The sequence below is a fragment of the Elephas maximus genome, chromosome 8, assembly GCF_024166365.1.
Source record: "Elephas maximus indicus isolate mEleMax1 chromosome 8, mEleMax1 primary haplotype, whole genome shotgun sequence".
In the NCBI taxonomy this organism is placed as follows: Eukaryota; Metazoa; Chordata; class Mammalia; order Proboscidea; family Elephantidae; genus Elephas; species Elephas maximus.
In genome coordinates, this window is record NC_064826.1 from 53844289 (window position 1) to 53857849 (window position 13561).

Genomic DNA, 13561 nt, shown 5'->3' on the forward strand with positions numbered 1-13561 from the left:
ACCTGGTGGATTCAAACTGCCAACCTTTCTCCTCCAAATCTTATAACATCCCACTATTAATCGAAAAAATAAACGATATTGAAAAAGTCTCCGTCAATTAGAAAAATAAATGTGGAAAAATAAATGTAGGATACCCATAATGTATGGATAAAACTAAAAGTTAAGAAATCACTGCTCTAATAGCGGTATAAACATCCTTGCCATCCTTTCATGCTATATGTTTTTCTATGAATATAGGGAGAATAATTTTCCTATTTCCATATGATTAGTAGCCAAAATTGGAACTGGGATTTTAAACAATAAAATATTGAGTGAATTTATGTAGCACAAGAAAAGAAAAAAGCACAAATGGATGGGCACATCCATGTCAAACCTTGTACCAGTAAATTTTCTGAAATCAAATATTGTTTTAGCCTTCAGCAATCTTAAATTAGGAGCCAGTGTAAGTGATGAGGATCAAGAAAGCAATTATGTTAAAAATTAAAAGACTGCTAATCATTCCTAATCTGTCCTTTTTAAATGAAACTGAATTTCAAACTTTATTGGCACCATTTTACTCATATTTTGTGAGTAATTATGAAACTAATGAAATCCCATTCAATATATATATATATATATCTTTCAAAAGTCAATTATAGACCACTTAATTGTTGTTTTTCTTTAGCAGAAACAAAAAATAGAAGTCAACTAAACAGGCCAACTGATCTTTCTAAAGAGTTGAATTGATCTGAGAAAAGTCCTACGCCCAAATTAATTTTAATAGCCCCGAACCCCCTTTCAAAAAGTTTCTTGCAAGGTAATTTATTACTTCTGGCAGCACCAATGATTGTGTAGTGTATGCTGATGCCTCAAAACTCATTTATTTTGTGCATGAATGTGTAAACAGTATGTTTCCAATTTTATTCTGGAATGGTATTTAATTTCATGTGGCTTGTGCTTCACAGTCCCTTGGTTCTATCTCAAACATGTCTGAATCCTCCATCTTGCAACAGCTCTGGTTTCTGCACGCTGTCAGATACAACCTTTGTGCTAATTTGGAAAACTCAGTTCTCACGTTTAGCGCTGAGAGACTGATAACTGAATTCTCAAATGAACTACACATTTTCAGAGATGAAGTACAGAGCTGTGGACAATGACTGTGTTTTCCCACAGTGTAAATTCTTCAGACTCAGCTGTCAGCATTTGAGTGTGCCGCACAAAAGCAGCTTTAACTCGATGACTTGTTTTCTCCAAGATCATAAAAATGAAATGAACACTACACTCTCCTTTACGTTATTCCATCTTATACTGGGACTTTATTTCTCAGAGACAGTGAAAGGCTGTATACCTTTCAGAGTTCTTAGTAGATCAAAGTCTCCTTCTTTCTGAATAAAAACAAATATTTTCCCTCCCACATGAATATTCCTGTTTGAGAACAGACCAGATAACAAGGTTGAAAGAAGTTTTTTCCTACTAATTTTGTCCTGTTGAGTATGAAAGAAAACTTTTAAAATTTAAACCTATCCTTTAGTGAAAGAAAATATTGTGAAATAATCAAAGTTTTATTTGAATATAGACTGTGTCAGTGGAGGTGTGTTGGGATACACATAATTATGCAGCGACAGTTATACATACAATTGAACATAACAGAATTTGAAAGTACCTCATTTCACCCAAATAATGCACACCTTTTACATTTGTTTGCTGCCTGTGCCCTCTCCCCTGCCCCCCAAGCACGCTTACAAGCTTCGCCATGCCAGTCCTCTTCCACATGTCGCTGTAAAAAAGTTAGCACAGTGCTTATGAAAACACCTGAGGGGGAGGGTGGCGAGGCTGGCAAAAAAACGCAGAAGGTGCAAGGTGCTTTTGCAAAAAAATAAATAAATAAATAAATTTTATTTTAAAGATATGGTAAATGCTAAAATCGTAACATGAATAAAAACTCCAAACACAGTTGTTTCGATATGTTATTCTTTACAGAAGAACTTACATTTAAGCTGAGCCTGGAAGAATTAGTTTGTTTTTTCGTAGAAAGAAAAAAAAAAAGAAGAAAAGTCTTTCTAGCCATAGATGCTTGATGACGTCAATGAGTGTGTATTTTCAAAGAATTTTTAGCATAAACAAATACTTGCAGGAGAGTTTGTCTAGAACAGAGGTTGATAAAAGAATTCTAGGAAGCCATTAGTGCCCTTTAGAGGAGTAGTTTCACAGGGATACACTATTGGATGTAAGGCAGATCGAGAGTGTGTAAGGGTGGCAAAAAAGTTGAGAAAACAAGTACTAACCACGTTATGGATTTAGACATATGGGCACTTTGTGCCAGCACAGGATTAAAAGGAGGGTTTTGGATAGAATAAATGAACACGTTTAAAGGTCTAGTAGAATAAATTAGTGCTGAAGAGGAAACAAAGGCAGTAAAAGAAATGTAAATTAGGTAAATTTCTGGAAGAACATCAATGCAATTAACAGCAAAGGCAGAAGTGCCAAAACTTCGACATTAGGAGACACGTCCTTCTTTCTAATACATGAAAAATAATAGAACAATCGGAAACGTTAAAAGCAGGAGGGAAGATTTATTAAGTCGAGGTTTGTTATATATTTTGAATAGTCACTTTGGGGTATGAGGTATAGCAAAACAAAAATGGTCACATAAAATCCATGGTCTCCTGAAGGTACAGAGATACAATTGTCCGGATAGAGAAGTGTGATTTTTCTCTACCAAGCCAACAAAGAAGCAAAGTAATGAAATAAATTCTGAGGTTGCCCAGCTCTAAGAACAGGCGAGGCAAGTGCAGCAGAAGTTTAAAAAGCGAGACAATCAAGCATCTTACTGAGGTCAGCAGCTCTATTCTTACTAATGAGTCATGTGAAACCAGGAAACAGTTCATGGATGGGAGACTGGGCAGCCTTAATTTATAAGGTTGAGGGCAGAGATAAACAAGGATAATAGCTACTCAATAAATGGGGATAATAATTACCCATGAAAATATTATGGGTATTGTTATAAAAGTCTTTGATGAATACGTAACTAAACATTTTTAAAACTAAAATTCTAGACAAAGGTGATGTAAGAATTATTTGGTGCAAAATCTGAATGAAAATATTATTTATTTTAGGCATATATATAAAAAAATACATATACATATATACATGGGTGTGTATATATATAAATCTCTTGATGAAGCAGTGAACTCAGAAGTTCAGGAGACTAGGTTCTTGTCCTATATCTTTTATTAATAGATTAATGGGTTAGGTAAGATATTGGCTTTAATTTCCTCACCTCTATGTGGGAGAAGAAGTTTTAGCCAAGAGTAAAGGAAAAGCAACTGAAATATTGATGTAAAAGCCCTGTGAAATTTTGAAAACATTATCAATGTAATGTTATTATTAGTGCTGCGATTTAAAAAAAAAAAAAAAACATTTAATAACTAATATGGTGCTCTCAAGTCAACAATGGGAGATGTAGAAGAAAGAAATGCTGCACCGTGAGATTTGTTGCGGTATCCCTGGAAGATAGGATTGGTAAGCCATCTTATCTTTTTCCATTGCCTCTTTTCCGTGTCTCCAGCCCACATCTTTCCATAGCTATCTACTGAGAAACTTCAATTTTGGCACGAAGTAAATATTATCCTACATTTTTAATCTCTCTTTTCTCGTTTTGCCCAAGTTTCTCACACCCACAGTCATGAAGTCACTGCCATTAGCTCAACACCATACTAAATCTTAAGTCACAGCATTTGTACTCGAAAGGAAAACTTCTCCAATGACTTAACACAGTTACACATGCTATGTGTCTGTGTTACTGCACACATCACTTACCATTGAGCCACCTGGAATCATGCTGCTCTGTCCTGATGGGGTGGTGGTGCCCAAGAGTCCGGAAGATAGCAAAGTCTCGCCCCATAAAGTCAGCTGCAGTGCCAGAGTATAATTCTCCATCTGTATTGTGACAGAATGAAATCACATACACATTATTTAATTCAATTAAGGCAAGAAAAACAAAATGAGCAAACAAAAAGCAAAGTTTCATGTTATAATCATGCTAAAAAGAAAATAGAAATAATCTCTGCATCATTGTATTTCATCTGATATCTTTAGAAAAGGAGTATTTTATTAAACAATAATTTACTATCTGACTATTCATTAAATACTGTCTTAGAAAAACTGAATAAAGTCTGATTCAGTGAGCATTGTTAAATCATGAAATTTTATGCCTTTCCACTATGACTAGTGAGAAACTTACAAAACGTGACATGCAACTATATTTAATAATTGTTTGCTTTTATGCAGGTAAACCTACTATGATTCTAATATCCTAATTTAGTAGACGAAAGAATTGCCACAAAATCCTCTTTATATTTTTAATTTTAATAGAAATTAAATTTCTAATATACTTCTTTATCACTGGATATGAATTAATAAGATTCTGGTATAATTTTAAAAGTATTGATATTTTCCTTGCTAAATATTTTTTCTTGTTTTTTTTTTTTAACTTTTTAATATATCAAGTGGGGGAAGTATTCTAACTTGGAATAAGATATACAATCTGAGAACAAGGTCACTATGTGGCCTCAGTTATAACAGAAACATCTTTAAAGTGGAGGCAATTTTGACAAACTCAGGTCATAATCACTGATGATTTATTTTGTATTGTTGTGAATTAAGATTCCATTGTTCTTTAACTCATTCATACTTAAATGGAATTAACTCTAGGTCACAGCTGAATAATGGAGGAATCGTAATTAGAGGGTAAGGAGGAGACAGGCAAAACAGAAAGGGAGGAGAAAGAAAAGTTAATATTTATTGAATACCACTCTGTGCTTGTCAGGCAGCCAAATATTGGACTTGACACTTTCAAAATTATCTTATTTGGTTCTGTCAACAACTCCATGATGTAAATATTGCTATCCCTATTTTACAGTTCAAGAAACCCAAGGCTGCTCAGCTAATCACTAGGCAAGTAAAGGCGAGGGTTCAAACCCAAACCTGTTACACTAAACCATAACATTCATTCAATAAACTGCAGTTTGTAAAAATTATGCTTTTTTTCCTCTAAAAAGAAGGTGCCTCATATTATATTGTTCCAGAAAATTCATGATTGTCTGTACAGACACAGTGAATTATTTGCAAAACAAAACATAATTTATAAAATTTTCCCCAAACAATCCACCATAATCAAAGTGAAACTTAATATTTTATTGATTGTTTTGGATATGTTAATGTTTCTGATTCATTGATCTGAAAAATATTTAGAGACTAAAGCAGGCATAAATAAATTATAACTTAAATATTTTATATAGCACTGCCATTTCCGAGAGATACTCATATTTGCTAAATAAAGGAAGACTTTCTGTGAATCTTGAATTATAAATGCATATGGGAAAATCTTACTTATATGATTCTTTATATGATATGCTTTGTTTACATCTTCAATTCCCACTTGCAAGTAAGGACTCTGCAGTATACGCAGACATTCCTAGTGGTCCGACCTAAAACAATTCGTTTCATAGTTGTCCAACTGACTCAGCTTTGGAGAACATCCAGAGAAGTGGAGAATAGCTACATAGACAAACACTGAACAGCTCCCAGTTACTGTTTTCAAGATGAATAGAAAGATACCTATCTTGACAATTGAGTTGTAAAACGCTGGTCATTTTTTTTGAATTGCTGTGAATTAAGAATAATAAAAATGGTTATAAAATATATATAGTAGAAATTACTAGCTAAATGAAGAGTGATCATACATCATTCTAATGGTTCAGAGTGGTGTCTTTGAACTCAAAAGCACCTTGTGTTCTCTTCACTTAATTATCAAGTTCATACCTGACTTACTCTAACTAACCATAATGTGTTCCAAAGTATTACACCTGGCCAGAAAGCAAAGAAGGAACCTTGTTGTAAAAATCACAAAAAATGCTATAAATAAAAGCTATCTATAATTTCAAAGGGACCTTAAAATATTGAAGTCTATATTTTCTTAATATTAACCTATATTCAATCACCGTAACATTTTTATTAAGGCTAATATTCTATCTTTTTATGAATAATTGATAAATGCAAGCGATGGATTTTTAAACTTAAGGTGAAAGATATTTCTTGGTCCGTGTGAATAAGAAGGTATTAGATAAAAATATGTTGGTAAAGCAGCTTGAAATACGCATACCAGTTTCAAAGATTTTCATGTTGGAATATTGGTCAAAGAATGTCTTTCGTCCTCTTTCTTTTGAAAAATTAAACTGTTAAATTATTAATTGAACCCACTTGAATCATAATATTGGTAATTAAAAGGAGAAAAAGTAAAAATAGAAACTAAAAATTAAAAAAAAAATCAACAATTTCATATCAGAGTGTAGATAGACTGACCATGTCCTCGATGTGGTGTATTCAGAAATAGAAGATTAAAAAATGACATAATTAGTGGTTTATCATTTTTTTGTCATTCAGCTTGTTTTAGGGTGACTCAGTGCCACAATTATGATTGTTATTATCATATACACTGAGTGGGGGTGTAATAACAAAAACAGCAAATGAAACTGTTACTTGGATTTAGAAACCTATTTGTTTCTCTTACCCATTTGTCTGTTTTATAACTTTTTATCTACTCCCACGTGACAAAGGCATAAATCAACAAAAGGAAGGCATAGGAAGTAAGACCAATTTTCTTTCTCTTTTGCAACAGATGGAAAGGTCATCAGAGAAAGGCTCCGTGGAGGAGCTACTGACTCAATTTATTACTAAGAATAGAATTAAACTGAACAATTGACTTATAAGCTAGAGGAAGGTGCAGTTTAGGCTCCAGTTGCCTCCAGCCATAGGAAATTACCTCCCATCTGAATATTATTTTTGGCTAGAGTCAGGGTGATTTCTGTGAGCTGGAGGGTACCAGATGATTAGGTAGCCACGAAGAACACTTTCTCATATTGTTCACGAAGCATGTCAATAACTGTTTTCTTAGTGCTAGGTTTTAGATGAGATTTACTGCAGAGATTTCTATACTGATGATTGTTTCAGAAAAGCTATGACATCTTTGTTGTTTTGGCCCAAAAGTATAGGTGGAAGAATTTCCTACTTTCGCATGCTCATTAAGCAGAAATATTATAATCAATCCAGAGCATACTCCATTTAATATCATTGAGTACTTTCACCATACATTAAAAACTTGTTACATTCTATGACTGTCTAAAATGATCTTAAGAACCTGACTATAAGAAATGTACTGTATCTCTGTTGGGTTATTTTTGGAGAAAAGATACATTTAACAAAATACCTACTTGCCAAACTTATTTTATAGTTCCCAGGTCATTAATGAAGTTATCAAATTATATGTTGGTTCTTGAGCATTGTGTTCCTTTGTCAGTTTTATGACTCTAATAGAACTCTTCTTGAAAATCTGAAATAGTATGTTAGGTGAATGTTTTCTACAATGATTCAAGTGGCATTATGATTCAGGTGCATACTTTTGGGCTTTCCATATATATTAATGTATTAGTGAAAGAAAATACAATGTTTGTCCAATTTTATTAAACTGATGTTAGAAAAATATACTTGAGGAATTGTTATATATATCAAAAAATGTAGTGGGGTACGCTCTCTCCAACAAAGTCATTAAGCTCCTCTCTGAAAAATACCATATAGAGAGTTTGAATGTTGCAAAAATAATTCATTGGTCTAAGATAAATTAGTGCTGACAGATGTGTCCACCCATCTAGAAACTGTCAAATATAAAGGCTGATATTTGAGTACACCACCATTCTTTCTTAACTGTAAGCTTTCTTCTCTGTTGCTAAGGAAAGCATTCTGAGATGAAGAAAGTTTAGTGCTGCATTTCCTCCATGGTTGAGATACCAAGAGACATGTGTATTAAACAAAAGTTCATATATACTCTGGATTTTCTGTTCAAAGCTCAAAATGAAGTAAAAATGTGGCTTAGATCAGTTAACGTATTGGATTACAATTCCTAAGAAGGGTGTGGTGAGGAGAAACAGAAGGCGAGAAAAACATTTCCTGATGAAATTGAAGCATTACTACCGCAGGTGAAAAGTGTGACATGGATGTGAGCAAAAATCAAACAAACCTAAAGACCAAACCATTATGTTGTTAACACCTTAAGTAAATTCCATTCACAGAGTTACAGTAATCAGAAACAGAAGGAACAAAAGAACCTTCTCTCTCTCTCTCTCTCACACACACACACACGCACATGCATACACACGTGCACACGCACACACACACACAGAGCATGGATGAAACCCATTCCCTTGGAGTGAAAGGGTATGGAAATAGAACAGCAATTTTCTTACATTTTTACTTTTATTGGGTACCTCCTCTATTCCAATAAATACAATATGCTGCCTCTGTTACTTGTGTTGTCCTTTTAAAATTAACATTTACTTTTTCGTAGTTTATATGTATGCACGGTGAAAATGGAAAATATAAAATCTGGGTACAAAATCTCTCTCCCAGCCTCCCCAGTGGCAAACACTGTCACTGGTTTTTTTTGTTTCTTTTTTTTCCTTCTCCTTCCACATAAAAAAATATTCCAGAAATACACAAGCACCCAAAATAGTGGTGTATAATTACATTGTCTTATTTAATCCTAACAATAAACTACTGGAATTAATATGGTCATCTTATTTTACACATAAGTTAGTTGAGGCTCAGAGAGTTTCATATAATTTTCTCAATTATATTTAATTTAGGAAGTACCTTGTTGCTCTAATACCAAGTTAGTATTTTTTTTTATGCTGGTACTCTCTTTCCTGGGGCGAGGTAGAATTCCAACTTGAGGATCTTAGCTAAAAGTTGCAGAACTTTGAAATAGATCTCAATTTTATCTCTTAGCCATGAGAATATTTCTAAATAATTAGTGCTGAAATGCCTGGAAGAAACTTCAATGAGGAAATTAAACTTCTCTCGAGTTAACTATTCCTTTCACGTTGTGAAGATGTGAGGTGATAATTAGTGGGGAAAATACTGAGTTTTATTCTTGTCTTATGCTCACACCTGGCATTTATTCTAAGCAGGGGAGTGACTGCTACCTTTCATAAAGAAAATTTAAACAAAGTCATAAAAATATTTGCAGGTGGATGAAATAAAAACATTTTAAAAATAAATACTGGAACAACTCCATTTTGATAAAATAATCTTTGTTAAAAGAGACTTGAAAAATAACTTTACTAAGGCGATTTGAGAAATGTAGGACATGTTATAGGATTCGGAAACTTATTTCGATGGCTAGGTATTATTCATGTGAAGATCCATAATTTCCTATGATCATTAGCTTAAAAAACCCAAGGCATTTTGGAAAGAGGATATACTAAACCTCGATAGTTTCTGGAAACTAAAAAAAATTCAAGTTGTCATTCAGTTTTAAAAGTTTACTACTGGTTGAAACTGCTTAACAGTGGGATCGATAGTTTCAAAAGAAACTGCTGCCAAGAGCTTTCTGGCCAGTTTACCAATAAATGGTTTGTGCCAAGCCTGATTTTTTTCCCTTAGTATTAGAGGAGAAAGCAGCCTGGCACCACCTTGAAACATTCCATGTTATGTGCTGAAATGAGGGGATGGTATCCAAAACATTTTGGGAAGATAGGTTTTCCCAATGTCCATTCTGTAATATAAAATGTGCAACCTGCATATTTCAGACAGTTGCTACCTTTTTTATGTAAAAATGTTTTGGAAGTATTGTAGAGTATATATGTGTTAAAAAGCTCCATTCAATCATTAAGCATTCTTTTGAAAGCAGCACAAGAGAAAATGCCAAGAAAAACCCAAAAAGGGAAATCAAATGTACTGTGAGAGGGAGAATTTATAGCATCGTTATAAAGGAAGCAAATAACCTCAATGAAGGGAGTTACAGCTCTTGAATTAAAATGGCATTGTGGGTATTTTAAGGGATTTTACTATTTTAGTATGGTCTGTTCCTTCTTTTGTATGATGCTATTCAACCGATTCAGAAATTAATGTATTTTGGCTGGAATAAAATTTCCTGTCAGTAGGCACAATCTTTATACCTTTGAAGCTTACTAAATTATTTTACCATATTGGATAGATTATGTCTGGACTTCCATTTAAAGGCTGCTTCTCATGCCTACTGTTCATTTTTAGCCAGATATCCTCTCAACTCACTGCACTTCCCTCATTCATTTTCCTTTTCACAAACCCAAAAGCTTTTTCAAAGAATTTCTAATATAAAATAAAATAAAACGTGCAGCTTCATATTCTTTGTGGACTTCGTGTGGTTGCATACCATACGAGCTATGTAATATCTACTTGTCATCATCCTTTCTCAACTGAATATTAAAATAAATAATCAAACAAATCCCTACTGAGGAAGATACCACAAATTAAGGCTGCTTGAGGCACAATTTTATACACTGCTTTTTCAGGAATACCCATCTTTTTTCATAGTGTGCAATTTAAATAAGTATAGGCTGCAAGTTTGAACAAGGTATGACTCCCCCCCATTGTTTGAAACGGCTTTTAAATTTCAGTGTGTTCCCTTAAGAAAATCATCTACATGTAATCACTAGGCCTTCCATAAATAAGAGAATTACAAGTGTGCTAAATTTGCTGCCTTCCTTTAGGTCTTAAACTTTTGTTAAAATGCTGCTAAATGGATTAAATGGACTGTAACGGTCCGCATTTATAACGCAATCGAGGTGATAATTCATAATGCAATTGTTTTGTTCTTTATAGAGCAGGGGTCACTGAAACAGTGTTAAATACTTTAGAGAATACTGGAAGAATATATCTTCATAGATAATGCTGGAGTTATCTTCATTTTTTGAGTAGGAAAAAGTTATTTGTAAAAGGAAAAAGACTGGGAAAACATTATAAACTTAGGATACATCAGATAGAAACCTAAATGTACTTTTTAAAATCTAGATTTATTACTCGACATTTAATTAGAAATTTTATATGTGAAAAGTGTCACAAATATTTTTATTATGTTATGAAACAATTACTTTCATATTTGAAAGAAAAACAAAAATTACATCATTTATATAGATTAAAAAAAAAATTTTTTTTTATATAGATTGTATAGAAAGCTTTGGAAACCCTGGTTGCATAGTGGTTAAGGGCTACGGCTGCTAAGCAAGAGGTCGGCAGTTTGAATCCACCAGGTGCTCCTTGGAAACTCTATGGTGCAGTTCTACTCTGTCCTATCAGGTCACTAGGAGTTGGAATCGACTCGACAGCAGTGGGTTTGAGTTTTATAGAAAGGTTTATTCAGTAAAAGAATCACGACCCAGAATCTTATGTGTTTTAAGTTGATGTGCTCAAAGTTAAAAAAAAAAAAAAAATGCTTAATGATCTATCAGTTTTTGTTTGTGTTTTTATTTAATCCAAGTCCGGAGATGAGTGAAAGGGTATAGAATATACTCTTTATCCTTCAATACAGACTAAAATTCTCTCACTTTTTTTCCTTCGTAGCCCACACATTATGACTACGTATTCACCACCTATTTGCAATGCAAAAGAGGAAAGAAAAAAAAATGGAAGAGAAGGTTTGTGAAATTACAAAATATACTTTCTTTAGATAAAGAAAAAGAATGAGGAGGTGCAAGAGAGCAGGACCCAAGGTCACAAAAGGGAGAATTCAGAGGGCTTTCTCTAGGCTGACACACCCAACAAGATATGAGGATGGGTCAATTCGCTCCAGGTAAAGCAATGAGTCTCCGCCAATTGTACCCCAGTCAGACTGATCCTACTGATAAACTTGTCCAAATCTTGAGAGTGTGACAAATCTTGGAACAACAATGAACAAGATTGACTGAATCTCATTCTTTCTTTCTGATTTGTCAAAATTCTCTTCTTAAATGCTTCTTTCATGAAATGAAAACCAAAACCACTTTCTCACAAAATAAAAATTTTAAAAGTTCATGTGGGGATGTATAGTGATTGAACAGGCCACTTGAAAGATACTATTAAACCATTCTGAATAAAAAGAATCACAGACTGGATAGTGTCATAGTCAAAACAACATTTAGTGTTTCTTCTCCATTTTCAAAATATTTGAACATATCACAACTCTCCTAAAATAGTTTAAAACGAATAATGGAAAATCTCAGTAGATAAAAAAAAGCACACACAAGCTGGTTATTATCTACAGAAAATTCACTGCTGAATTGATGGTTGACTACATACCTATTAAAAGAGAGGCTGTCAGCAGTTTAGGGTCATATGGACTCTTCCCACGGCCATTTTCAAAATGTGAGTCTTCCAGTTTAAAAATGTTATCCTGTTGATAAGAAAAAGAAGGCTTGAACTTATTTATAAAAGGAAGTATTTTGAACATGTTAGTTAAACAAAGAGAGCTTGAGTATGTGTGTCAAATAGCAAGGGATATCTTCAATGGTGTGAATTTTATGGATGACAAAATATATTTAATGGATTAAAACATAGCTATTAGTCAAATATCTACTTAGCTCAGAAATTTTTTTTTAATTGTGTTTTAGGTGAAAGTAGCTCAGCAATTTTTAGTAGCATTTAGGATGTTGCTCGTAAGTAATAATGTGTAAATAAACTTTAAAGAACAGGAAGTGTTATGATAGGTGTTGAGTGTGGTCATTTTACCACACAGGTATGCCGTGAGCTATTCTACTGGTTCCTGAAGGAAAGAATTTTAAATTTAGATAAAATGACTCCTTTTCTGTCTTCATATAAAGAAGAAAAATAGCAACTGACTCTACTGGATGTCTATAAAAGATACACTATCTCATCTTTCTGTATTTTCCAAAAGGAAGTACTAAATACCCATAGAGGTCACTTCCTCTATAAGTCCTTCCTATATCTTTGGTGCCTGCATGCTTCTCAAGCACTTGTGAGTTACCCCCATCGGCAGGTGATAAGGCACCCCAAACTATCCTCAGCCAGCTCTCTATGTGGGAAATATCAAACTGTATATTGAGGCAGGTTGTCTGGAGGTGCTGTCATCACAATAACAAGCACAAAGGTGACACATGTTATCACAGGAAAGTTGGCTTAGTTGAATCCAAGTACCCAGAAATGGGAACAAAAATTTGACTGTGAATTAAAATATACACATGCTCCCAGGTAGAAATTGTGCAGGAAAGCACTATAACCAAAGCCTTGATAAGGACTTAACTCATGCCTGAGACTCCGCAGTCAGAATGTATCTAGCTTCTGCAACCACTATGTGACAGTGGAGCAAACTTGGGATATTTGGAGCACTCATTTCAGAACCAGGTGCCCTGGGAATTCATTAGGTCTGAATATGTATGATTTTTCCAGTAGCACATTAGCTTTTCCATAGACTGAAATAAAATAGCTTTTTTTTTTTTTTTTCTGGCAATTTCTCTACTGTTCACATAAAAGTATTTTCTATCTTAGAACAGTAAATGGTGTTCATTTTATGGTCAATAAGGATCCCTTTATTTGACATTTAATATTTCTGATGGAGCTAATGGCATGGTTTCAAATTATGACTCTTACACCGCATTTGAGTTAGGGAGGAAAAGTGAAAAGGAAGCAAACCAAAAGTGTTTTCCATTTTTATTACTGTGAGTGAGAATTACACATTGTATACTTGCATTGATTCTATATTTGGCAATTAGCT

General features: G+C 33.7%; 1 protein-coding gene across 1 annotated transcript in view; it reads right to left on the bottom strand.

Moving 5' to 3' along the window:
• The window catches only part of SEMA3A (semaphorin 3A), a 231667-nt gene that overhangs the window by 77737 nt on the left and 140369 nt on the right, over positions 1-13561 (bottom strand). The window contains exons 5-6 of the mRNA XM_049894021.1: positions 12130-12223; positions 3799-3918 (exon numbers count right to left, since the gene is read on the bottom strand). Coding sequence (XP_049749978.1) covers positions 3799-3918; positions 12130-12223 — 214 coding nt within the window. The remainder of the gene's footprint in view (positions 1-3798; positions 3919-12129; positions 12224-13561) is intronic.